Here is a 25,174-nt window from a genome sequence, read left to right as displayed (position 1 = left end):
TCCATTCCCTGTCTATGTAGTAGGATTGGGGGAAGTATAACCAGGGAAGGCTTGGGTTGGACACAGGACTTCCAAAATAGCTACTTACTCTCTCCATAGTTCTAATCCCCAGTTCCAGGACACGTGGTACCCCAGATCTCCGAGTGGTCATGAGCCCCTCAATGACCTTCCCACACAAAGCTTCCTTAGAGCCCATCAGAGGCAGAAGACCAAGGTGAAAGCTGCTCCCTTTCTTCACACACCCCCCCCCACTTCCACTCACCTCACCTTACAAGAAAAAAAAAAAAAGCCTATTCCTGATCCCTTCTGGAGCTCTCTGGTCCCCTGCCTAGGGTCTCTGGGGAAACACTGGACTACACACAAATGGTCCATTGCAGCTAACGGGATAAGAGGAAGTCAGAGGATTAAAGGTGAAGGTACTCTCATCCACAGGTAATATAGCTTGGCTGCTCTTACAGGCAGATCCATACCTTGTCCTGATTTTTGCTTAGCCTTTGAATTTTTACAAGCCTTCTCTTTCCATTCTTCTTTTGTAAGGGGAGAGGGTCATAGATTTGGTTACTTTAATCTCTTTCTGTAACTTCTTGGACATCCTTTGTAGAAAGGAGGTGATCATGAAGGTCTGAGCCCCTAGAATAAGTAGAGCCAGATTTAATTTTGTTTGACCTAAGAACTGACTCACCACATACAAGTGAATTTGAAGTTTGCTCCTGGTTGTGATACCCTACTTAGCATAATGTCATCCTGAGATTAAGCTGGTGCTGAGAACACTGACTTTAAACTTGGGTTGGATTTTTTTTTTTAACCCAGGATTGTGCTCATCTGCAGCATCCAGTTTCCAGTTACTCGACTGAAGTCAACCAACTGTTCTCCCTCCCAGCTTTATCCCATGTCTATCTAATAGCCATCCGGAATATGTCTGGATATAAAAAGAATTGATAGATATCTGTAAGACATTGGGAGAAGCTGGCGTCAGGCAGAATGAGGGCTGTGTCTAGAGGCTGGTATTTGCTGCCTGCTGAATATATAGAAGAGAATAGAAGCCACTACTAGAGTCTAAAAGGGAGTGTACCCTGGCTAGGGACCTGAGATAATCTGATTTTGTGACCTAAAAGTGAGTCTGACACTGCTATCATTGGTCCAAGGCATTCAGAGATGCGCCCTTCCTTATTATTGCACCCTTTCTTTCTTTCTTTCTTTCTTTCTTTCTTTCTTTCTTTCTTTCTTTCTTTCTCTCTCTCTCTCTCTCTCTCTCTCTCTCTCTCTCTCTCTCTTTCTTTCTTTCTTTCTTTCTTTCTTTTTTGGTGAGGCAATGGGGGTTAAGTGACTTGCCCAGGGTCACACAGCTAGTAAGTGTCAAGGGTCTGAGGCCTCATTTGAACTCAGGTCCTCCTGGCTCCAGGGCCGGGGCTCTATCCATTTCGCCACCTAGCTGCCCCACACCCTTTCTTATTAATGCCTGATTCCTAGAGCAGAACCCTTCTACCATCCCCTTTAGATCCAAGTAAAGTCAGATTCAGATCCATGTCCACCTCTTGAAAGACTATTTGTTTGACCTTGGGCAACCTCTGGGACAATTTCTTTATCCCCTTGTCCATTTCCCTGAAAGATTCAATTTATCATTTAAATACCTATGATGTTCTAGGGCTGGGTTACAAAGACAAGAAACTTGAAATGGTCTGACCTCAAGGGGCTTACATTCTCCTGGGGGATATTTTATGTATGAAGATAAGCAAATACAGAAGAATTTGAGGATGGAGAGAGCATTAATACCTGGTGGATCAGGGAAAGCTTGGAGGAGGAGCTTCCTTGAAGGAAGATAAGGATTCTGAGGAGCAGAGATGGAGATAGAATAGTGACCTTATCTCCCTCACAGGGGTAAGACCCAAATTATATGTGGAAGCACTCTGAAAAGTATAGACTATTACAGATGAGAGGATTTCAGTTAGTTTAACAGCTAAGGCTTCCACACTGAATTTGGTTTGGGGCTTCTGGAGAAAGGAGAGTAAAATGATGTGTGTGTGTGTGTGTGTGTGTGTGTGTGTGTGTGTGTGTGTGTGTGTGAGATTCCCAGCTCAGTTGCCACCCCAGCATAGACAAGACTGTCATCCCATGGTACCATTCTGATCCAGTGTTGAGGCACTTCACACCATACCTTATAGAGTACAGCCAGGTAGCTCTGGGTGGGGGGGATGGTGTGGGGGTGTGTGTATCCTAATTAAACCTCAAAATCCCAAACACTCTAACATTTATTGGACAACTACACATACATACATACATACATACATACATACATACATACATACATACATATGTTATGGGGAAGGTTTGGGGTCCTTAGGAATTCCTCTTTAAAGAATTATACCCTCTTGCACACAAATTCAATAGAATAAGATAATAGTTTATTTAGGGGCTAGGGAAAGGAAACCAAGAGAGAAATCCTTGGACTTCTCATGGGGAGAAAGCATGGCACAGAAGCATGGCTCTAAGATACCTATCTCCTTGAGCAGGAGACAGACAGATACTTCTATAGAGGACTGGTGGGTAATCATCTGACTGTGGAAGGTTCCCTTATTGGGGGAGGACCATCCCCCACTGGTGGTGGCTGGGGGAGTTGGGTGAGGGGTGGCTGGGGATCTCTGAAGCCATCTCTCTCCTCCTCCTGCTGCCACAAAGGCAGCAGCCACACCTAATTTTATCTCCCCAGATGTGGGGGAGACTGGAATGAAGGGTGGTGGTCCTGGAGCTAACTCAGTCCCGATCCAGTGCCACTTATCTCTTTAGGTGTTTCTGTCCTTTGGTTTAGTTTCTCAAGGAGAAGGTTCTTTGATTTACCCCAGAGAACTTCTGGAGTGCTAGGCCCATAACACATACATACACACATACATACACACACACATACATACATACATACATACATACATACATACATACATACATACATACATACATACATACACACGTATCATGGTTCCTTGGCAGCTTAACTGCCCTTGTAACATTGTTTTGGTAAATATTGTTTTTGAGGAACCAATTAAAGTGGGACATGAAGTGGAAGGCTTGGTATGCCTGTTCTGGGCTCTCCATTTCCATACCAGCCTATGGTGTGTCAGATGATCTGAAGTTTCCTGGGGCCAAAAAAAGTCTTGAAAAGAAAATAAAGGTTTTCCTGAGGAAAACCACCAGGCACAGAGGGACTCGGGAGCAGCCCTATTTCCTCCCTCTTCCCCCATTCTATACAGCCTTCCAAAGAGGTATAAATGTATTGTAATTGGAATGTCTCTGACATTCTGACCCTTTTACTTGCAAGGCTTTGGGGGAAGGGTGGGACAAAAAAGACTTTGAAAACCTTTTGCACTTCTTAAAGCTGTCAAGCATATAGTGCCAAACAGTGCCTTAGAAGTACAGATCTAGTGGAAATGTCTGTGCCCTAAGGCCTCAGAGCCGCGTTTGATTCGACTACAATAAAGGGAACAAATACTTCAATCTCTGGAATATATGTAGGTGACAAACTTCTCAACTAGACATGGAGAAGACCCCCTACCCCCACCACCAACAAGTCAAACACACACTAGGCCAAAGTTAATGTCTTACTTCAAACGAGCTTGCAAGTGTAGGTATAAATGCTATATGATATAAGACCCACAGAAGGGTTATCTGGGGGACCAGCAGATAATAAAGCACCTCTCAGTGCTGAGCCCTGTTGCATTTAGTCATTTGTCTTGCCTAAAGGAGCCTATTAGCCACATCATCTATCTTTTCTCTTCTTCCTGTCTTAGGGATGTTTGAATGACAAATGAATGTGGGAATGAATGAAAAAGTATTTTAGCACTTACTATGTGCCAGGCACTATGTGGAGTATTGCTCTGGAAATTTGATCTTACACAAAGCTCTGCAAGTGGGCACAGGCTAGAGATAACAAAACACCCACTGGCCAAGTAGCTTACAAATCAGGCTTTGGACAGACCAAGCCTTTGGCTACATCCCTATGTGGCCTCGAACCCCGAGCGGGCAAAAGCTTCCTACAGTGCCCACCTGGGGACTGGGAAAGGGGCCAGTTTGCCATTACTTAGACTCAGAGAAAGACAGGAGGGAGGGCCTGAGTAATAGTCAGCAAAAGCAGGCATCTCTCTCTCTCTCTCTCTCTCTCTCTCTCTCTCTCTCTCTCTCTCTCTCTCTCTCTCTCTCTGTCACACACACACACACACACACACACACACCTACTGACTTAATTAGCAATGTTCTTGGGAAGCCTAGATACAGGGAAATGTGATCAGCAAGGGGTCTGGCTGGGAGGCTCTTAGAGGAAAATTGAATTAGAGGAGACTCTCCTGCCAGCCACTCACCTCCATCCATAGTCTGGAAGTCCCACCTGTTAAATGCCACTTCAGTCAAGTGCGCACTAGCTCCAGGGGATTAGGGAAGCCATATGGGAGAGAAATAAGAACAGAAACTAGGAAGACCAAACTCAAGCTGCAGAATAATGGCAAACAGTGCCAGCCCTCCACCTCACTCCTAATGTTTCATAGACATTTTAAAATCTTGGCTTCTTGGAGGCTGGGGCTGGGGGTGGAGAGGGTGCAGCCAGAACCTGCCCGAACCTAAGCAAGGCTGGGAAGGCACCCCAGAAGGGCCCCAGAGGCACTCTGGGTTTGGGCCCAAATTCTGAGAAAATTGGAGCCACCTACTTGATCCTGATTAGGGGGAATTGGGAGGATTAGACTGACCAATGACCCATTAACCATGTGGCCACTGGGCACGTTCTGATCCCGAAGGCCAGAAAACAAGTAAGCCTGCCTATCTTTTAATCAGTTTGCTAAGTCTCAGCATCCATCTTAGAGGCAGAAAGAAAACCTATCGCCATCATTTAAGACGGGTGGGAGTTCAGTGTTTGGGCAGGATCAAGAAGGGACTGGGTGGGTATTGTTGGTAGGTTTATAAATCTATCTTCCTGGAAGAGGCAGAAGAAACTGGGGGAGGGGGTGAAGTCGGAATTAAATAGCCCTAAAGCCCCAGCCTTCTCAAAGGTCCAAACACCCCGATTCCTCCTTTCTTACAGACCTCCTTCCTCCTGAAGTCTGTAATCTCCTTAACCCGGCTGCGATCTATGCCAACAATGAGATCAGCCTGGGAGACGTGGAGGTTTACGGGTTCGACTATGACTATACCTTAGCTCAATACTCTGACTCATTGCACTCCATGATTTTCAACACGGCCAGAGAGATCCTAATAGAGCAATATAAGGTAAAACGCTGAAATTTCTCTTTCCATCTCTTTTTCTCTCGGTCTTTCTCTCTTTCTCTTGCCCAAGCCCAGTGTCCAGCTCCCTATTTCCCCAATCTCTAAAGGCCCACAGTGCCTCCCTTGTGCACCCAGGTATTGCAAAAATACAGTGTTGCAAAAACAGCACCTGAATTCTGGCCCCAATGTCTACCTCCCTGGGTGAAGGCAGTACCCTGCTCATCCTTTGCCTCTGCCCTCCAACTCTTCCCCTATGGGTACAGTGGGACCTCATTTGTATTGAGGTTGTCGAAGTTGTTGCCTCAGATTCATGCTGTGTCTGCTAACCCTTCTCCCCATACAGTACCCAGGAGAGATCAGGAAATATGATTACATCCCAGATTTCGCCATTCGAGGCCTACACTACGATGTGCAAAAGGTGAGTAAGGAGGAGACGTGCTTCTTCCATGAGGTTCTAGAGAACAAAGCTTGGCCCTTGGAGTTAGAAGAAACTAGAGTTCAGATTCCATCTCCGAAACCTGCTAGTTGTGTGACTATGGGCAAGACGGTGCCTCAGTCTTTTCATCTGTGTGATGAGAATAATACCTATGCTATCTACCTCCCAGGGTTGTTCTGTAGATCAAATGAAATAATATAGGGGCAGCTAGGTGGCACAAGTAGATAGAGCACTGGCCCTGGATTCAGGAGGACCTGAGTTCAAATCTGGCCTCAGACACTTGACACTTACTAGCTGTGTGACCCTGGGCAAGTCACTTAACCCCAATTGCCTCACCCATAAATAAATAAATAAATAAATACATAAATACATAAATACATAAATAAATAAATAAATAAATGAATGAATGAATGAATGAATAAATAAATAAATAAATAAAAAAGAAAGAAATAATATATAGCAAGCGTTTTTCAAAACTTAAAACTAGAGATATAGACATATAGACATATACAGATACATATATATATATATATATTTGTGTGTGTGCGTGTGTATGTGTAATAGGAAGTGTTTGGGACAAGTGTCTTGGTAGCCACTGTTCTCTGGTCAACAGCAGCTCCCTTAGGGGAGTTGCCCTTGTAACCTGTCCATTGTCTGGATCTTTCAGCTCCATATCTGGCCTGAACTGGGCTAAGATAAAATAAGGATGTTTTTGTTTTTGTTGTCAATGGTAGCTAGAGGTTGAACATCAGCCTCGAGGACTTCTCTGCAAATCAAGCCACAGAAATTCTAGGAAAGCACAGAGTTCAGGCCCTGATGTTTCTTCCACAGCCCCCCAGGGCCCTAGGGAGAAGTTCCTCTCTCTCTCTCTCTCTCTCTCTCTCTCTCTCTCTCTCTCTCTCTCTCTCTCTCTCCCTCTCTCTCTCTCTCTCATAATGCTAGCCTGCTGGTCCTCCTTCTCAGGACCATAACCTCAAGTTCTTTCTGTATGCATATGTTAGGGGTGGGTTAGGAAGCACTCAGGCCCTCGGAGATACACCCAGTCTGTGGCTTTTTCCAAAACCAGACAGCATTTCCTTCATCTAGTGGTGGGAACCTGATAATCTCAGTACTTAGCCTAGAGAATGGCAGAGGATAGAAAGAAGTATATGTGAGAAGGTGAGTATATTAGCATTTACGTCAATCATCAAATATGGGGAGGTGACTCAGACATTCTGGGGATTGACTATTATAGGGAAGGTTCCAACATGAACACCTGGATTTCACTGGGGTAGGCATCCCTATCAGTGAAAAAGAAAATCGCCACCCCTCTATGCCTCCTTTTCCTGCATAATTCTTACTCACTTTCTTCCATTAAGGATCCACCAAATATGTTGGTGGTCTTTCTCGTCTTCTCTTGCATTAAAACACAGGATTACCAATGCACCATGTGGATTTTCCAATCATTGTTTGAGAGGTCCACCTAACAGAGCAATTAATGGTTGTTCTCCCTGCATAAAAAGAGACCAAGGACCAGGGCACCAGAGTATGAAGCTTAAAATCTAGGTGCCTTACTTGCTTCCTGCCCTACGCTACAGTTTCCTTGTTCCACCAAGCAGTAAGCATTTATTAAGTGTCTTCTGTGAACCAGGCCTTGGGGGTACAAAGATAAAAATTAGAGCAACTCTACCCCTCAATGAACTAACATGTACAAGTGTAAGTATTTTTTAGAAGTTTTTTAAAGTAATTTAGGGAGGAGAGGGAAGGAGTTTCTGGAATCTGGGGGGATTAGGAAAGACTTTATGAAAAAGGTAGCTATCACTTGGGGCCAACTTTAAAGGAAATGAGGGAGGAGGCTGAGTATTCTGGGCACCGGGAGAAAGCGAGTGAGAGGACATGGAGACAGGAGGAGGAGCATTATTTGTTCAAAATAGCCAAAAGGCCAGTTTGGCTAAACTGTAGGATGTGGGAAGAAGGGGTTTGTGGGAGGACCAGCATCTCGGGTGTGAGGGCAGGTGTCAGCCTGCATCTAACTCTCCTGTGGCTCCAAGAAGCTGTATCACGCGCAGCAGCCAAACCCTGGTAAACTGTTTCAGCCAAGAGGCTAAGGGTCTCCAACCCATGGGTGAGTTAGGGCGATGTCTACGCCAAGTATGTGAAGACTTCCCCCAAGGAATGGGTGGATAAGAACAATTTATCCCAGGGGCTATGTAGGCAACTGAAGCAGATGTTGTGGGGTGCTTGGAACTTGGTCAGACGTCAAAGATGCCAAGGTCATCGATGGTCATCCTGACTTTTGTCCTGCCGCTGGACTTAGATGACCAGAAGAGAGAGTGAGGCCAAAGAATGTGCAACTTATTCCTCCCTTAAATCCAATTCACGGCAAGTTAAGACGTTGCCCCGTGACATCATTGGTCCTCCTCCAAAACGAGGGAAAACCACGACAGAATGTGTGAAGGGTAATAATGTATAATAATGCTAACGCCAGATACTGCTTGAAATGCTCTTATTGATGGACATTGAGGAACTGCTGAGTGGGTCTGCTCAGTATCCTCAGCATGACAGTCTCTTCCTCCGCCCTAGCCCTAGAAGGATCAGTCTCCTGGGTTCCACCGCTCTGGCCTAAGGGCTCTCTCGCTTTTTGTACCTTTTTAGCTTCCCTAGGGGAAACTTCTCCAACTGTTTTGCTGGCCTTTTCTTTGTGGGGGTCTGCCTTCCTTGGCTGACTGACCTATATGAGAACACTTGTCTTTCATAAGTCATGCTTGAAAAATAAGGCCCCTGAGGCTGGGGCTTTCTTCTCCATTCCTCTCTTTTCCCCAGAGAACCATGTTCTTTCTTTTGTGAGTCCCCTACCTCCCAGAGCAGGGACCTGAATGGGCCAATAATGACATCAGTTAAGTGAATTAGAAAGGGAATTGTTAGCAATTTTTAATAAAGAGCCTGGCTTTGGAAAATAACTTCTCCAGTAAAACTGCAGCAGAGGATTGAGATCTGTGCCTGCCTCTCTTCCTTGGCCAGAGTCTTCTGATGAAGATTGATGCTTTCCATTACGTCCAATTGGGAACAGTTTACAGGTCAGTCTGAAAGGTCTTGTTCTCAGGCCTGGGATTTGGATTAGGTTTTACATTTTCTCCTTGGGGGCTTCTCGTGGTTGCTGGAGGAGTGATTGGCCTTCCCTTTGGGGAAATCCCTGGCCAGAAACTGAACAGTCACAGGAACCTGGGACTCAGAGTTGGAAGGGGTCTTGGAGATCATCCGGTCCAACCCCACAAAGAAGGAAATTCTTCTGGACTTCCTGGAAGTGACTTTCTTTTTTTTTTTGCAGGGCAATGAGGGTTAAGTGACTTGCCCAAGGTCACACAGCTAGTAAGTGTTACGTGTCTGAGGTTGGATTTGAACTCAGGTCCTTCTGCATCTAGGGCCAGTGCTTTATCCACTGTTCCACCTAGCTGCCCCCTGAAGTGACTTTCCTAAGACCCTAGGAGTAGTAAAAGCAGGATTCAAACCCAGTGCTTTCTGACTGCAAATCCAGCGCTCAGTCTACAACACTGAGGCTGACTTTTTCTGGTATGTCCACTTGGGCTCAGGGCCTTCTACATACATAATACTACTCCTATCTATGTTTAATGTTCTGTCTTCAAGACATAAGCACAAGGGGCAGCTAGATGGCGCAGTGGATAGAGCACTGGCCCTGGATTCAGGAGTACCTGAGTTCAAATCCGGCCTCAGACACTTAACACTTACTAGTTGTGTGACCCTGGGCAAGTCACTTAACCCCAATTGCCCTACAAAAAAAAAAGACATAAGCACACACACACACACACACACACACACACACAAGTGAGCTCAGTCTGGTCCATTTTTCTAACACAGCTGCAGCCCAGCTTGTGCATGACTTTTCATGTTGGACTCCTCTGCTGCAAGGTTTCCTACACATAGCTTTCTTCTCTCGGCTAAAGGAAGGCCTGAGGAGAGGAAGATCTGAGCCTTGGGTGGCCTTCCTGCTCAGGAACCAACTAACCCTGGCTCATGTTGTCTGAGGTGGTAATAGAAAATTTTCATTCCTGTTGCATAAGATTGTCAGATTTTTTTTTCCTAATTGTAGCCACTGATTTTGCTGATTTATTTTTTCTCTTCCTCTTTTTCTTTAAAAAAAGTTTGCTACAAGGAAGGGTTCTCTGGGAAGAAGAGAGGGAAGAATACGGGGGGGGGAGAGATTTTGGTGATGTAAAAACAAAAGATACAATAAAACTTTATTTTAAAAATAGAAAAATTAGGGGGCAGCTAGGTGGCGCAGTGGATAAAGCACCAGCCCTGGATTCAGGGCTGAGTTCAAATCCAGCCTCAGACACTTGACACTTACTAGCTGTGTGACCCTGAGCAAGTCACTTAATCCGCATTGCCCCTCAAAAAAAAAATAAAAATAGAAAATTTTATTTCCTCAGGGGTCTCCAGCCTGTGCCTGATGAAGAGGTGATTGACTTATATGGGGGAACCCAGCACATCCCACTCTATCAAATGAGTGACTTCTATGGCAAGGTACCAGCCTGGGGGGTTGTAGAGACAGAATAGTCCATGTGACCTGGGATCCTAAATTCCCCAGGCTCACAAAACTGTTTCTGCTTTTTCTGTCTCCGTGTTGGATTAGAAAACAGGATTTGGGGAGGAAGTGATTTTTTTCCTTCTCAGGTGCATTCCTAAAGTCATATTGGAAGCTTAAATGTCACTTCCAGCCACCCTGAAAAGTGGTCCTGCTTTGGTTTGGGAGGTGGTAGGGCAACCCTACCAGGGAGTTATTTATATTTCTAATACCAATCTAATACCAAAGGGTGGGGAGGTGAGTTGCTTCCCAGGTCCCTTGATCTTGCTGATTTCACTTAAAGGCCAAGTACAATGACCGATAAGAAAGTCCTTGTGGGGCCTGGGAAAAAACTCTATGCCCTTTCCCACATCTGGAGTATAGTCCTTACCTTTGCCCTTAAGGAGCTAAAGTACTATCATTTCCCCCTCTAAGTATGTGATATATAATACATGGCAGTGATTCAATCAGAGTGGGAAACTTTGAGAACTTGCTTGGTTCATTTGGCTGGCCTGTCTCCGTTGATGGAGTCTGTGGGCACCGGCTCAGTTCTTTCTGCCTTCTTTTGGGGAGGAAGACATTATGGGTATTTCCCCCTATGTGGGTGAGGCCAAATACTGTTGGAGGCTTAGCTCTTCCCAAGCCTGACTAAGCTTCCTAGGAAATACGTGTCCCCAGATTTGTTCGGGTTACCGTAGGATATCACTTCCTCCCCAAACTGGAAGCCTCTTATGCTAGGATGTTTTATCCCAGAGCTGCCCTTAGCCACTAACCCACACAGACTGGGAAGTCGGTAACAGTCCTGTACCTGTCTGCCTGCCTAGCATCCTGTATCCCTTCAGCTATCTGAGGGCTAGGAAGAGACATGGTAATAACTGCCTTATTACTTCTTCATCCCCCCCTGTCAAAACAAGAACCCATAGAAAAACTCCCCAACCTATATCCCTTGCTCTGTTTTGTGGGGCGGAAGAAGGAAGACATTGTTTACTGCTAAAACTATAGTCCTTGGCTCCAGGAGGTGGCTTTATACCATCTGTCACTAATACTAAGCTAATTCAGAATGGAATGAAATGCCAAATAGTTGGCAGCATTAGTCTCTCCTGTTGTTTCATGGCAAACAACCCCTCCACCCCACTCTACCCCCATCTTGACCCTGCCACAGACTTATGGCCAAGGTTCTTTCAGCCTGACCTGAACACCCCCCCCCTTCCGTGAGCTGTGGGCCCCTTTTCCTGTCCTTAAGAGCCTGACCTGGTGCCTGGTCTATCAAGGCTCTCCCAGTCCATTCTGCCCCACTGGACAAATCCTGTTCCTGCTCTTTTTTTTTTTTTTTCATTTTAATTTATTTATTATTTTTTCCATTACATATAAAGATAGTTCTCAACTTTTGTTTATACAAGCTTTCCAATTTCAGATTTTTCTCCCTCCCTCCCCTCCCTCCCCCCTCCCCTAGGCAGCAGGTAATCTGATATAGGTTATATATATATATACACATAATAACATTAATCCTATTTCTGCATTAGTCATGTTATAAGAGAAAAATCAGAGCAATGATGAAAAACCTCAAAATAGAAAAAACAACAGCACCAAAAACAAAAGAAATAGTATGGTTCATTCAGCATCTATACTCCACAGTTCTTTTTGTTCCTGCTCTCTTGAGAGCAAGTAGCTTAAGAGGAAGGGCCACACCTTCTGCTATGTGCTCCCTGCTCTACCAGCAGCTAGTGAAGTGTGGAAACATTTGCCTGGGCCAGTTAAGACCCCCCCAGCCCCGCCCCGTATAACTGAGACTTCTCCTGCCATCTGAACGAGCCAGTAAGCTATTCTTTTGTCTCATAGGGAGTCTGACATGTTCTTCAACTGGGGAAGATCTGTCCGGTTCCTTGGGCCATGTGTTTGACGCCTGCCTAGAGTTCCCAGCTACACGGCTGGCCCCCTGTAAACACACACATGTGTACACATAACCTTAGTCCACAGAGTTATGAGAGAGCAGCCTGACAACTAACCTGGCCTTTGTCCTTGAGGGATGCCCAGAGGGGAAGTCACTGAATACAAGTGTGATGAGGTGGGGGAAATGGATACACACGTGGGAAGGTGACCAAGGACAAGACTGAGTGCGTAATAAATACTGTTTTAATCTGCACTTCTCTCCCCATTTGGAGAAGGGAATAGGAAAGTTCAAATATACAGACTACAGTGGCATATACAGGCTAGGTGGCACAGTGAATAGAGCACCAGCCCTGGAATCAGGAGGACCTGAGTTCAAATCCAGCCTCAGGCACTTGATACTTACTAGCTGTGTGACCTTGAGCAAGTCACTTAACCCCAATTGCCTCACCAAAAAAACAAACAAAAAAACCCCCAAAAAACAAATATACAGACTAGAGAAAGGTCAGATGGTTCTCATAAATCCAGAGGAGCAAGGCGAGCTTCAACCTCTAGATCTGGGAGGAGGGTCAGGTGTGGACTGGCTTGAGGTCTCTGATGTTGCCTCCAGCTTGAACTCTTCATTGAACCTTTCCTTCTGGTCCATTGGGTGCTGTGTTGCTGTGCCTCTGGGCAGGGTACCGAGCCCTCTTCTGACTCTCAGATCTATCCTCCTTGCTTCCTCAGGGCCCCTCTCTCAAGCAGTTCATGGATATCTTCTCGCTTCCTGAGATGGCCCTTCTCTCCTCTGTGGTTGACCACTTCCTTGCTCACAACCTGGAGTTTGACCAGACTCACCTCTACAAAGATGTCTCGGTGAGGAGTGAGGCCTGGAGTGAGGCCTTCAGGAAGGCCTGGATAGGACCTTCCTGCCCCCTCCCTGACAAAAGGACCTTCCAGCAGCACTTATATAGTTATTTCTGTGTGTGTGTGTGTGTGTGTGTGTGTGTGTTACTTTAAATTGGTGGCAGAAGCTGGGGCAGGGGGTGGGGGTTGGTCTAAACTGACTGTCAGGGCCATTCCCAGTGCCCAGAAAACTGGCCCAAGAGTCTGAACAGAGCCTGCTATGGCCAAAGGAGGATCGATAAAAAAGACTTTGCCTACTCTCCCCCAGCCCTGTACTTGGTGCTGTAGGGGCATGAAGGGCTGAAAACTTTGATCCTGCTCTTGGGGGGACTCACAGGCTACTTAGCAGAATTCCATGAATGTCCCACAGCTTTTCCCCAGCCAAAATCTGGGTCCTTTTGTGGTCTGGGCCTCCCAAGAGGTATCTGGGTTCCTTGGGCCTTCCCTTAGCAGCTTCTGAGGCAGGAGGGTAGAAAACATAGAAATGATCCTGTCCCTGGGTACAGAGACAGGAAAGTCCCTAAACCCTGGCCGCTTAGAAGCTGATGTTCATGCCCTCTAGGATGCCATCAGAGATATCCACGTCAAGGGCCTGATGTACCAGTGGATCGAGAAGGACATGGGTAAGCAGACCCCTCTTTAGTGTGGGCCTCTCCATTAGGCTTCAGCTCTCCCCAGGAGACTTAGGCGCTTAGACCCCTACATGCGGACTTGAAAGGTAGAACTTGTTATGAGGTCACGGTCGGCTCTCCCTGCCACATTCCTGTGTCCCGAGGTCCCTGTGAGTCTCTGCCGGGTGTGCTGGGCTCTCTTTCACCCATTGCCCTATAACACTGTGAAACAGTCAGACACAGAGAAGCTTCCTCTGGGCCCTCCCAGGCCATTCATTCACAGGTCTTGCTGAAACAGCAAAGGGGGCTTTTAGAACACACAAGACCCTGCCCATGGGGAGCCTGGATCCTGAGCTGAGAAATCAGCCCTGTCCAAATGCAGCTAACATAAGGAGCTCCCGTACAATTGTGCATTAGGGAGAGTAGCTCAGAATCAGCATAGAAAGAAGGCTTTCCAGGGCAGGAAACTTCTTGAAGAATGAACCCCGGGGGACAGCTAGGTGGTGCAGTGGATGAAGCACCAGCCTTGGATTCAGGAGGACCTGAGTTCAAATCCGCCCTCAGACACTTGACACTTACTAGCTGTGTGATCCTGGGCAAGTCACTTAACCCCAACTGCCTCACCAAAAAAAACAAAGAATGAACCCTGGGACTCTGATCATAGAGGCAAGCTGAGCAGGGCACTGACCAGCCCACACTGGGCCTCCATCTCTTCCAGAGAAGTACATACTCCGTGGAGATGAGACTCACGCGGTCCTGACGCGCCTTGTCACCCACGGCAAGAAGCTTTTCCTCATCACCAACAGCCCTTTCAGCTTCGTGTGAGTCTCCTCCCCCTCCCCCTGTCTGGCTCAAGGGAAGCCTGGTAAATGCATGAAAACTTTGTCAAGTAATAAGCGCTTGTTTAAAAAAAAAAATTCTTCCAGTTAGGAAGGAAGCTGGATTCAGAATCCAGAGGCCTGGATTATTTTTTCTCTGTCCAGAAGAGAATCAGGCCTACCTGGTGACCCTTCCTCTCCCTGTAGAACTGGGAAAGAACTTGCCAGCTGGCTTTCTGGACTGCATTCCCTGACCACAGTGGGGTACCAGCAGCAGGCCCTGCAGAGGAGTGGGCAAGCAGAGGTTTGGCCTCACAAGGAGAACCCTCATTCTTCCTCCCCTAGGGCCCCCAGCCACACAACTAGACTGTTAGTGAAGCATTTCAAGAACCCACTTCTCAGGGGCAGCTAGGTGGCACAATGGATAGAGCACCGGCCCTGGAGTCAGGAGAACCTGAGTTCAAATCCGATCTCAGACACTTAACACTTACAAGCTGTGTGACCCCAGGCAAGTCACTTAACCTCAATTACCTCACCAAAAACAAAACAAAACAAAGAACCCACTTCTCTGCAGGAGTCCTACACTCCACCACCACCCCACCTCCCTACCCACAGCCCAATGACTGGGGAGGGGAAGGGACCAGCTCTGACATCAGGAGTCAGAAGAAAACAAGGACAGACCTCTCCAGGGAGTGCCCAAACCTACTCTGTAGGGGAATGCCATCCTAAAACGAAATGCCCAGCCTAACTCAGGGATTCTAGCACCAGCTTCCTCTCCCTTGACAATTCAGCTCAATTCTCCCAATGGGATTTGTGGAGATGCTGGGGGGAGGGTTGGAAGGGGGTTTGTGTATCTTCACTTACTACATCTTTATCCCAAGGTTTCCCTTCTCTCTTTAAAATATTCTTTTTTCTTTTCTTCCCTTTCCTTCTCTGATTACTGCACACCGCCATCCTCAGGGACAAGGGGATGAAACACATGGTTGGCAAGGATTGGCGCAATCTTTTTGATGTAATCATTGTCCAAGCAGACAAGCCAAACTTTTTCACAGATAGGCGCAAGTAAGTTGGGCACTGTCTGTGGGTCCCCAATCTTCCTTTTCTTCCCCAAACATCTCCTGCTGGGAAATTGAGTATCTTAAAACCACAGGCTCTAAACTGGAGTGTGGGAGGTGGGGGTGGAAAGGAGAGGGGTACAAAGGATAAGTCCTACATGGCTGGTCTTGCCATCTTTGTGATGGGAGGTCACTGAACCCTTGGGGGAAGGCTCAGGTCCCTGCTCTGTCCCTCAGAGAAAGGAAATGCTATCTTGCCTACAGAGTACCTGGCAGATCCCACATATATGTGTGTATGTGTGTATGTGTATATACACACTATGTGTGTGTATAGAGAGGTCCGGATATGTCTGTATATGTATATAGATATAATCTATGTGTATATATGTGTGTGTATGTGTATATACACACTATGTGTGTGTATAGAGAGGTCCGGATATGTGTGTATATGTATATAGATATATATGTGTGTCTATGTGTGTATGTGTATATACACACTATGTGTGTGTATAAAGAGGTCCGGATATGTCTGTATATGTATATAGATATAATCTATGTGTATATATGTGTGTATAGAGAGGTCCGGATATGTCTGTATATGTATATAGATATATATATGTGTGTGTGTGTGTGTGTGTGTGTATGTGTATATACACACTATGTATGTATATAGAGAGGTCCGGATATGTGTGTATATGTATATAGATATAATCTATGTGTCTATATGTGTGTGTATATAGAGAGGTCTGGATATGCGTGTATATGTATATAGATATATAACAATGTATAGATATATATGTGTTTGTACATGTGTATATACATACTATGTGTGTGTATAGAGAGGTTCAGATATGTGTGTATATGTATATAGATATAATCTATGTGTATATATGTGTGTGTATGTGTATATGTGTTTATATACACTATGTGTGTGTTTATAAAGAGGTCTGGATATGTGTGTATATGTATATAGATATAATCTCTGTGTGTATATATGTGTGTGTGTGTGTATGCGTATATAAAGAGGTCCGGATATGTGTGTACATGTATATAGATATATATCTATGTATAGATATATGTGTGTATGTGTACATGTGTATATACACACTATGTATGTGTGTAGAGAGGTCCAGATATGTGTATATGTATATAGATAGATATCTATATATATGTGTGTGTGTATGTGTATATAAAGAGGTCCAGATGTGTGTGTATATATATGTGTGTGTCTATATGTACATGTATATGTATGTTGCCTGTCTGTGTGTATATATCTATATATAGATACACACACACACATATATATACATATACATATATATACATACATACATATATATATATGTGTATGTATGTATCTCCAGAGAGAGACATTCATAAAGCACTATATATACATTCATTCTCTTCCTAGAGAGATCCAGAATGAATGAATACTGGTTTATGAATGTAAATTAATGAATGTTTCCTAGCCACCCTGAGTGCTGAGAGATGGTTCTGGCCCCTTTCTTCAGGATTCTATGCTTTTTGAATCCCAGCCTATTGCTCAGTCTCCTGGAATGAGTAATAAGGAGCACAAATCCTCTTCCAAGCAGCCAAGTCCCCAGACAGAAACCTGACCCTGCTGGCCCCTGGGAACTGTGCCCATTTCTCTTCATGTACTTCTCATGTGAGCCACCTTTCCCCCTATGGGGATAGGCACCCCAGCTCCAAACCTTCTGGTTCTAGCACTGAGCCTGAGGAATCTGGAGAAGCGTGACTCCCATTACATCTTCCCTTCAACCTCAGCTAGGGCTGCTTTCCTCTTCCTTTTTAGTCCTGGGAGGAAAGAGGAACTGAGGGTTGGGATGACTCCAGGGCCCTTCACCATGGCACAGCTGAGCAGGGGAACTTCTATCAGCTGTCTGTGGGCTACTCGACCTTTGGGCCAGAGGGTCCGGTGGGCCCATCAGTTCATCCTGTTTACACTGAGAAGGAAAGTGCTTCCCAGGCTCTTTGGTGTTTGTCTTTGGAGTTGTCTGTCTATAGGGTCACAGTGACTGACCTCTGTGGATTTGCTTTGTACAACAGTAGGGAGCTTTCCCAAGGTATCGGTACTATTGTCATTATCCTTCCTGAATTTCAGAATCATTCATCTGGATTCTAGGAGGTAGGCTCCTGGTCCTTCCTGGTGACTGACCCAGTTTTTCTTCTTTCTTCTCCCCATCTGTCCCCTCCTTCCAACTCAGGCCTTTTAGGAAACTGGATGAAAGGGGCATACTGCAGTGGGACAAAATCAGCCACTTGGAAAAGGGAAAGATCTACCGTGAGGTAAGATGGGGGGAACAAATGGTCCCCAGGGTCCCTTTTCTAGTAGAGAAGGGGCCAAGAAGAAGTCCTCTCATGTCCACAGGGGCACCTTATGGTCAAGCATGTGTGAAAGATAGGACAGAGGCCAGGGCAACTCAAATTGGGAGAGGTCTCGATGGACCACCAGCAGACAGAGGGGCCTTCTTTATTCCTGTTAGGGAACTTATATATATAGGCTTAGAAACCCTTCCTGAGGGGCGACTAGGTGGTGCAGTGGATAAAGCACCGGCCCTGGATTCAGGAGGACCTGAGTTCAAATCTGGCCTTAGACACTTGCTAGCTGTGTGACCCTAGGCAAGTCACTTAACTCTCACTGACCTGCAAAAAAAAAAAAATACACAGAAACCCTTCCTGAATTTGGGGATTTACTGGAAAAGCTGGGGGTAACCACCTGGACTGAATCCTTAAAGAGCATGACACCAGTCCTGGGGGCTCCTTCCTCACTCAGAAGGCTGGCCAATCAACCAAGCAATAAGCATTTATTAAGCGCCTCCTATATGCCATACACTATGCTAAGCACTGGGGATACAAAACCAAAATGAGACACTCCTGCTCCTCAGGGAGCTTACAGTCTAATAGTGGAGACATTTGTAGGTTCATACCAACAAGACACAAAGTAACCTTAATGGAGAAGCACCAGGGGCTAGTGGGACCAGGAAAGTTCTCCTATAGAAGGTGTCATTTGAGTTGAGTCTTAAAAGAACCAGATATTCCAAAAGGCAGATATGGGGAAGAAGTGTATTCTAGACATGGGAGATGGCCAACACAAATGCTTGGAGATGGGAGGTGGAGTTTTGTATGCTGAGAACAAGAAAAAGGCCAATTTGACTGAACCATAGAGTACATAGCCACACTTAGGGCCTAAGGCAGAGTGAATGATCAAAATGACCAGGTCAAGAATACAAAGTTGGGCGTAGAGGACAGCAATGGAGACCAGGAGGTAGCCTTGAGGAGGGTGTCAGGGAGAAGGGCTCGATTTCAGTTGGGCTCTGCTCAGCTGGTCTTTAGATAAGGTGAGGATGCTGTCCCAGACTGACCCAGAGATCCACCCCCTCTTCCCCATCCCAACTCAACTCAAAGGGTCAGCTTTCTATCAGTCACACTCACCCAGTCTCTAACTATCAGGGTCCAGTATCTGACCTCAGTGTTAATGGGCTGTCTACACATAGACTGTGACCCTGGAAAATAAATAGGAAAATAAACTCTCCTTCCTTAGAATCAGGTGGATGGGTTGGTTTGCTTCCAGGGAAGGAAGGACAATTGGCAAATAGAAGTAGGAATGATGCCCAGGGTGGATTGAGGTTTCATAATGGGTTTAGGTGGACCTGCATGGCTCTAAACAAAGGGGATTAATAAGGTTAGCCCAGGTCAGGAATTCAGAAATCCCAATGCCCAAGACCAGCTTCCAACAGTCCCAAGGGGCCTCAAATCTCTAATTTTGAGGGAGGTACGGTGTTAAAAGGAAGGGGCTACTGAGCTAGAGCATGAGCTCTGACATGTGACCCCTTGAGACCAGAATGTTGTAGATTTCCCCTCATGGGAAATGAGGCTGGATCGTCTGGGCTTCCCCTGCCCCTAGGTGAAAGAAGAATTTCTGTTAGGATGTGAGACAGTCCCATGGCAGGGCTGATACTGGGCCTCTGGTTCTACCTGAGAACCTGGCCCTTGAGTGTGTCCCAGGTAGATGTCGGTCTTTGGAATAGGGAATGGCAGCGTCTGTGTAGATGGTGTCTGAAGGTTTACAAAGCTCTTTACATACATACAGCTCATTTGACAGCCACAGAGGCTGTCCTAGGGAGGCATTCCTAGGGTGAGAATGAACCTGACATCTGAGCTCCACCCTGACAGCTCTTAGAATCCCAAAGAGAATTTATGCCCCATCCCTGTGTTCCTTGTAAAAGTCCTTGGTCTTGAACCTTGGCCCTGCTCCAATTCCTTGGACCAAACTATATTCTAGGGAATCCTGGACTTTCTTATGATGTGCATTGGAGTTCTGTTAGAACATTTCAGTGCTAGTAATAGTTTTCTTACCATAATTTTAACTTCAGTGAAAGATGTACTACATGGTGTGGTGGAGAGAGGGCTTGCCCTGAAGACAAGACCTGGGTTCAAATCTTGCCTCTGATACATAGCTATGTAGCCATGGGCAAGTACATTAATTAGTTTATCAATCAAAGATTGGGTCCAGACAAAAAAATTAATACAAAATCACGCACACATATTATGTACTTACTGTTATCACCTCTAAAGCCTCCACTATTTCTCCAACTTCCCTTTATCCCTGGAGAGTCTAACAACATAGAAGGCTCCAGATCAATATTTGTAGCTTCTATCAATATATTTCTTTGTTTTGTTTTTGTTTTTGTTTTAGTGAGGCAATTGGGATTAAGTGACTTGCCCAGGGTCACACAGCTAGTAAGTGTTAAGTGTCTGAGGCCGGATCTGAACTCAGGTCCTCCTGACTCCAGGGCCGGTGCTCCATCCACTGCGCCATCTAGCTGCCCCCTATCAATATATTTCAAGATCAGGGGCAGCTAGGTGGCACAGTGGATAGAGCACAGGCCCTGGAGTCAGGAGGACCTGAGTTCAAATATGGCCTCAGATACTTGACACTTACTAGCTGTGTGACCCTGGGCAAGTCCCTTAACCCTCATTGCCCTAAAAAAAAAAAAAAAAAAAGAACATATTGGAGGCAGACAGTAGGATTGTGCTTTTCCTTACCTTGCTTGGGAAGCCTGAAGGAGATCTTGGCTCCTCAGAGAAGTGAGGTTGATTTTGACCTTTTGCTAGAATATAGAAGGCATTACTCTAGGAGAAGGAGATCAGTTTGCTTTATTTAGAAGAGAGACTCAGGGAGTAGACTGGTCCCATATGGGGGAGAAGGAAGAGGGCTGTGACACCAGACTGATAATCCTGTGAGGCTTCACCGTCTCTCAATTGCCCAACCTTCCATCTCTCCTGCTCTAACTCCCACTAAGCTCACTCTGCCTTTATTGGGAGTGAATCCCTTGACACATCATTATTTTCTCAGTCTGTCTCTCTTGTATTGCCATCATGGATGTCTAGGGGCTTGACCTCAAGTTCTATAAGTTTTCATATTTCATCAGCTCCCCTTTAGGATCCCGTCCTCTGTACTCCTTCATCCCCTACCTTCCACCATCCCATCATCCCTAAGTAACCTCTATCATCCAATATCTCCCCCAGAGCTAGCCTCAAAACCAGGAAGAACAGGGTTCAAGGCCAACTTCTGATCCATAGTGTCTGGACAAGCCTGGCCTCCTGCTGCCTTAGAAACTTCTTTAAGCCCCCAAGTTGCAGAGGAGGTAACAATATGCATGGGTATGGGGAATGTCTTCACCCAGGTGTTCCCTGCATCAATGAAAGCACAGGTCTAGTTCCTATTACTAAGCCTATCCCTAGCCTGCTCCCAAGATGCTGAATGTCTCTGGAAAAGTTGCAGTTCAGTTCAACATTTATTAAATGCCTACTGTGTTCAAGAAAGACCCTCATCCTAGCTACAGGAAAAACACAGAAATTAAACAGGCTCCATCCTCCAGAGGTTAGATTGCACTGGGAAAGGGGCGGGGAGAGGAACACACACACAGATAAGCAAATACAAGAGGAAGAAAGAGGAGGAGGAGGGAGAGGAGGAGGAGGAAGAGCAGGAGGAGGAAGAGGAGAAGGAGGAGGCATTGTGGGAAGAGGGGAGTGGGCAGGATGATGAAAAGCTGATTTCACATGAATAACTCCATGCTCCTCTTAGCCATTCCCCATCTCATTCCCCATATTTCAACTCTTTTCTTCTACCCTCTTGTAAGCCAGAGGTTTTCAAAAGCAAGCTCCCTCAATTCCCCACTTTCCATTTCTCAAAACCTCTCATCTCTGTTACACCTTCTCTCCTTCTTGTCATAGATGAGGAATCCCAATTCTTCACCACAAAGAATCCTCCCTGTGCTATTGATATGGACTATTCTTTGTTGGGGTTAAGTGACTTGTCCAGGATCACACAGCTAGTAAAGTGTCTGAGGCTGAATTTGAACTCAGGTCTTCCACCTACCTGCCACTTAACTATTCTTTTTATTTTTCCCTCCTGCCTCCTAATAGGCTCTTGCCCCAGCAATTAGCTCCTTTCTCTTGCACATTTTCCAATCTATTCCTCTACAGGCTCCTTCCTGCCTCCCTATAAACATATTCAAGTTTCTCCAATCCTAAAAAACCTCTTCCTTGTGCCTCCTGTCTCTGCTTCACAGCCAAATTTCTTGGAAAAAAATTGTCTGGGCCCAATACTTCTAGGCAACAAGATGACCAGGGCATAGGATCTTGGACTGAGAGGCTAGAAGATCTGAGACTGAATCTTCAGACACTTACTAGCTGTGTGACCTTGGGCAAGTCACTTAAGTTCTCTCGGCCTCAGTTTCCTCATCTGTCAAATAATGCCACCCACCTCTAAGAGTTGTTGTGAGGATCAAATGAGCTAACATATAAAGTGCTTTGCAAACCTTAAAGCACTATCTACTACAACTACTACTGCTGCTGCTGCTACTACTACTTCTCACCACCCATTCTCTCCTTAGCCCTTTGCAATTTAGCTTTTTACTCTAAGATCACCATTGACCTGAAAATCAGCAGATCAAATCACCTTTTTTTTTCATTTTTCATCTTTACATTGTTATAGCAATTGACTATGTCTGTTGTCTTCTCCTAAATGCTTTCTCCTCCCTTGTCTTTTTTTTTGGGGGGGGGCAATGAGGGTTAAGTGACTTGCCCAGGGTCACAAAGCTAGTGTCAAGTATCTGAGGCCAGATTTGAACTCAGGTCCTCCTGAGTCCAGGGCCAGTGCTTTATCCACTGTGCCACCTAGCTGCCCTATCTCCTCCCTTGTCTTTAGAGAGAATTCACCCACCCTAAAGGTATCCTACTTTGCTATTTCCCTCCTCTGTCTTTTTCACCAGATTGTCTTCTTTCCGACAGGGATCCTTTAAGGGGCACTAGAGTTCCTCTTTGGGCCTCTTAGATTCTCTTCCTTAGCATCTCTCTCTGCTACAGTGTGGCTCACCCTTTCTTCTCTTTGCAGTTCCCATCCCCCAATCTTTATTTCCTGCTTTGACCCCTTCCGAGCTCCCAAGCTTCCGGCAGGCATTTCTAGATGCCTCTAAGACACTGAATCAGCATATAAAAGCTGAGTTTAGCTTCCCTATTTCCCGTCAGTGCTGCCACCATTTACCCACTGTCCTAGTAACTATCCTAGGGGTTATCCCCAACATCTCCTCTCTCCCCTTCCACATGAAGCCCATTTTGATTCTATCTCGGAAATATCAGGCACATCCATCCCCTTCCCCTCCATTTGTACTTCCATCTCTCTGAGACAAGCCCTTACTGCCATCTGCCTAAAATTAAGTCTTCACAGGTCTCAATGCCCCATCTCTTCTTCACCACCACCCCCCCCCCCCGCCTCCGCCACTGTGATCCATCCCAAATATTACTGCTATAATAAACTCTCTCATATTTAGATCTGTTCAGCAATCTTTAGCAGCTCCCTATTGTCTACTGAGTTCAATTCAGACATCCTGGCCAGGACTTCAAGGCCCTCCCCAGCCCAGCATTGCCAGCCCTTTCCATTTTCACCTAATACAGGATGTCCCAGAAGTCTTTGTACAGAATTCAGCTTGAATAGCTTAAAACGGCACAAAGACTTTTGGGATGGGACACCCTCTATTACTCTTTTACTTACTCCAACGCTTAGCACAGTGCTTGGCACATAGTAGGCACTTAATACGTATTTATCGATTGATTCCTTTTTTTCTGACCAAACTGGATTCCTCTGTTTCAAAGTATACACCCAGGGGGCAGCTAGGTGGCACAGTGGATAAAGCACCGGCCCTGGATTGAGGAGTACCTGAGTTCAAATCTGGCCTCAGATACTTAATAGTTACTAGCTGTGTGACCCTGGGCAAGTCACTTAACCCCCATTGCTACACACACACACACACACACACACACACACACACACAACGAAACCCCAACAACAACAAAGTTATACACCCAGCTTTCCCCCTTCCATCCCTAGACCTTGAATGCTTTCTTTGCCTCTCTTCCTAACCCTCAAAATCCACCTGGAATATTCCATTTTCCATGAAGCCCTCCCTTCCTTTCTCCCTTGCAGATCACAATCTTCCCCCTCAGATTTCACATTAAATGCTTTGCTTTATACTTGTGTAATGTGTTCATATACTACCAGATATTATAGTTACCCAGGTTTTGTCCCCCTTCTCAACTATAAGCTCTCTGAGGGTAGAGACCATGTCTTATCTAAACTTTGTATCTACCCCCAGTGCCTAGCAAAGTATTCAGAAAGTAGACAAGGGCGTGTGTGTGTGTGTGTGTGTGTGTGTGTGTGTGTGTCCACACAGGACAAGAGAATGGGCCTGGCTGTGTAGTCTTTGTCAGGGTCAGAGAGCTGGTGCAGCAAAACTTTGGATTAGATTTCTCAGCCTTGAAGAGTAATATAGTAGCAGGAGCAGGCCTTGGGACTAGCTGTGAGAGAAAAGACCATCTCCATTCATTCTGTCACTCTTTCTACCTGCCTCACTATCTTTTTTTTTTTTTCTGGGGCAATGAGGGTAAGTGACTTGCCCAGGATCACACAGCTATTTGCCTCACTATCCCAGAAGGAAGGACGGAATGGATTTGATGCCCAAAGCACATTCAGGGGTTTGGCAAACCCCAGAAGCTGCCCATGCCTGCCTCAGCTGGCTCCCACACCGAGGCAGGCCAGCAAGTGCTCCTGGGGGCCTCTTTCTAGCTCAGTGGCTCTCCCTGGGGCCAGGGATTGCAGAGGGGCTACTGTGGGAGAGGCTGGGCCACTCACCACCCCATGTCCTGCCCACGCTCGGGTTGACTCTTTGGAATGTAGCGTTTGGCCCAGAAGCTGGTTTGTGTGAAGTCAGGGCTTGCCTCTTTCCCACGAGCTTGACTGTAGCTTATTCTGGGACAGAAATTGAGTGCGTAGGGAGAGCCTGCACTGGGGAGGCTCTCTGGCTCATCAGCCTTTTCTGAGCTAATGGGGAGCTTGTGAGAAAGAAATGAAGATCTTTGGTGCTAAATAGCATCAGGCAATTCTCCCCAGTCACTCCCAGGCTATCTGAAGGTGCAAAGAAAAGGGAGATCTTGCCTGAGATTTGCAAGGCATCTTTCTACCCATGGACACTTCCTCTGTGGCTTCCTGGGGAGGGGAATGTGGCTTCTGTGCCCCACTGGGGAACCAGGATAGAGTGGGATGGGGTCTCCTGTTAACTCGTCAGGGAGAAGAAATGCCAGTTTCCTTTTTCAGTCAG

At 46.0% G+C, this 25,174-nt stretch overlaps 1 protein-coding gene across 1 annotated transcript in view; it reads left to right on the top strand.

Moving 5' to 3' along the window:
- NT5DC2 (5'-nucleotidase domain containing 2) overlaps positions 1-25,174 on the top strand; it is a 33,569-nt gene that overhangs the window by 669 nt on the left and 7,726 nt on the right. The window contains exons 2-10 of the mRNA XM_043969141.1: positions 5,060-5,244; positions 5,585-5,659; positions 8,678-8,733; positions 10,105-10,198; positions 12,852-12,980; positions 13,573-13,633; positions 14,340-14,442; positions 15,400-15,501; positions 17,720-17,801. Of these exons, the coding sequence (XP_043825076.1) occupies positions 5,060-5,244; positions 5,585-5,659; positions 8,678-8,733; positions 10,105-10,198; positions 12,852-12,980; positions 13,573-13,633; positions 14,340-14,442; positions 15,400-15,501; positions 17,720-17,801 (887 nt within the window). The remainder of the gene's footprint in view (positions 1-5,059; positions 5,245-5,584; positions 5,660-8,677; positions 8,734-10,104; positions 10,199-12,851; positions 12,981-13,572; positions 13,634-14,339; positions 14,443-15,399; positions 15,502-17,719; positions 17,802-25,174) is intronic.

The sequence above is a fragment of the Dromiciops gliroides genome, chromosome 1 (assembly GCF_019393635.1).
Source record: "Dromiciops gliroides isolate mDroGli1 chromosome 1, mDroGli1.pri, whole genome shotgun sequence".
Lineage (NCBI taxonomy): Eukaryota > Metazoa > Chordata > Mammalia > Microbiotheria > Microbiotheriidae > Dromiciops > Dromiciops gliroides.
The sequence above is the reverse complement of the archived record's forward strand: the minus strand, read 5'-3'. Positions and strand labels throughout refer to the sequence as shown.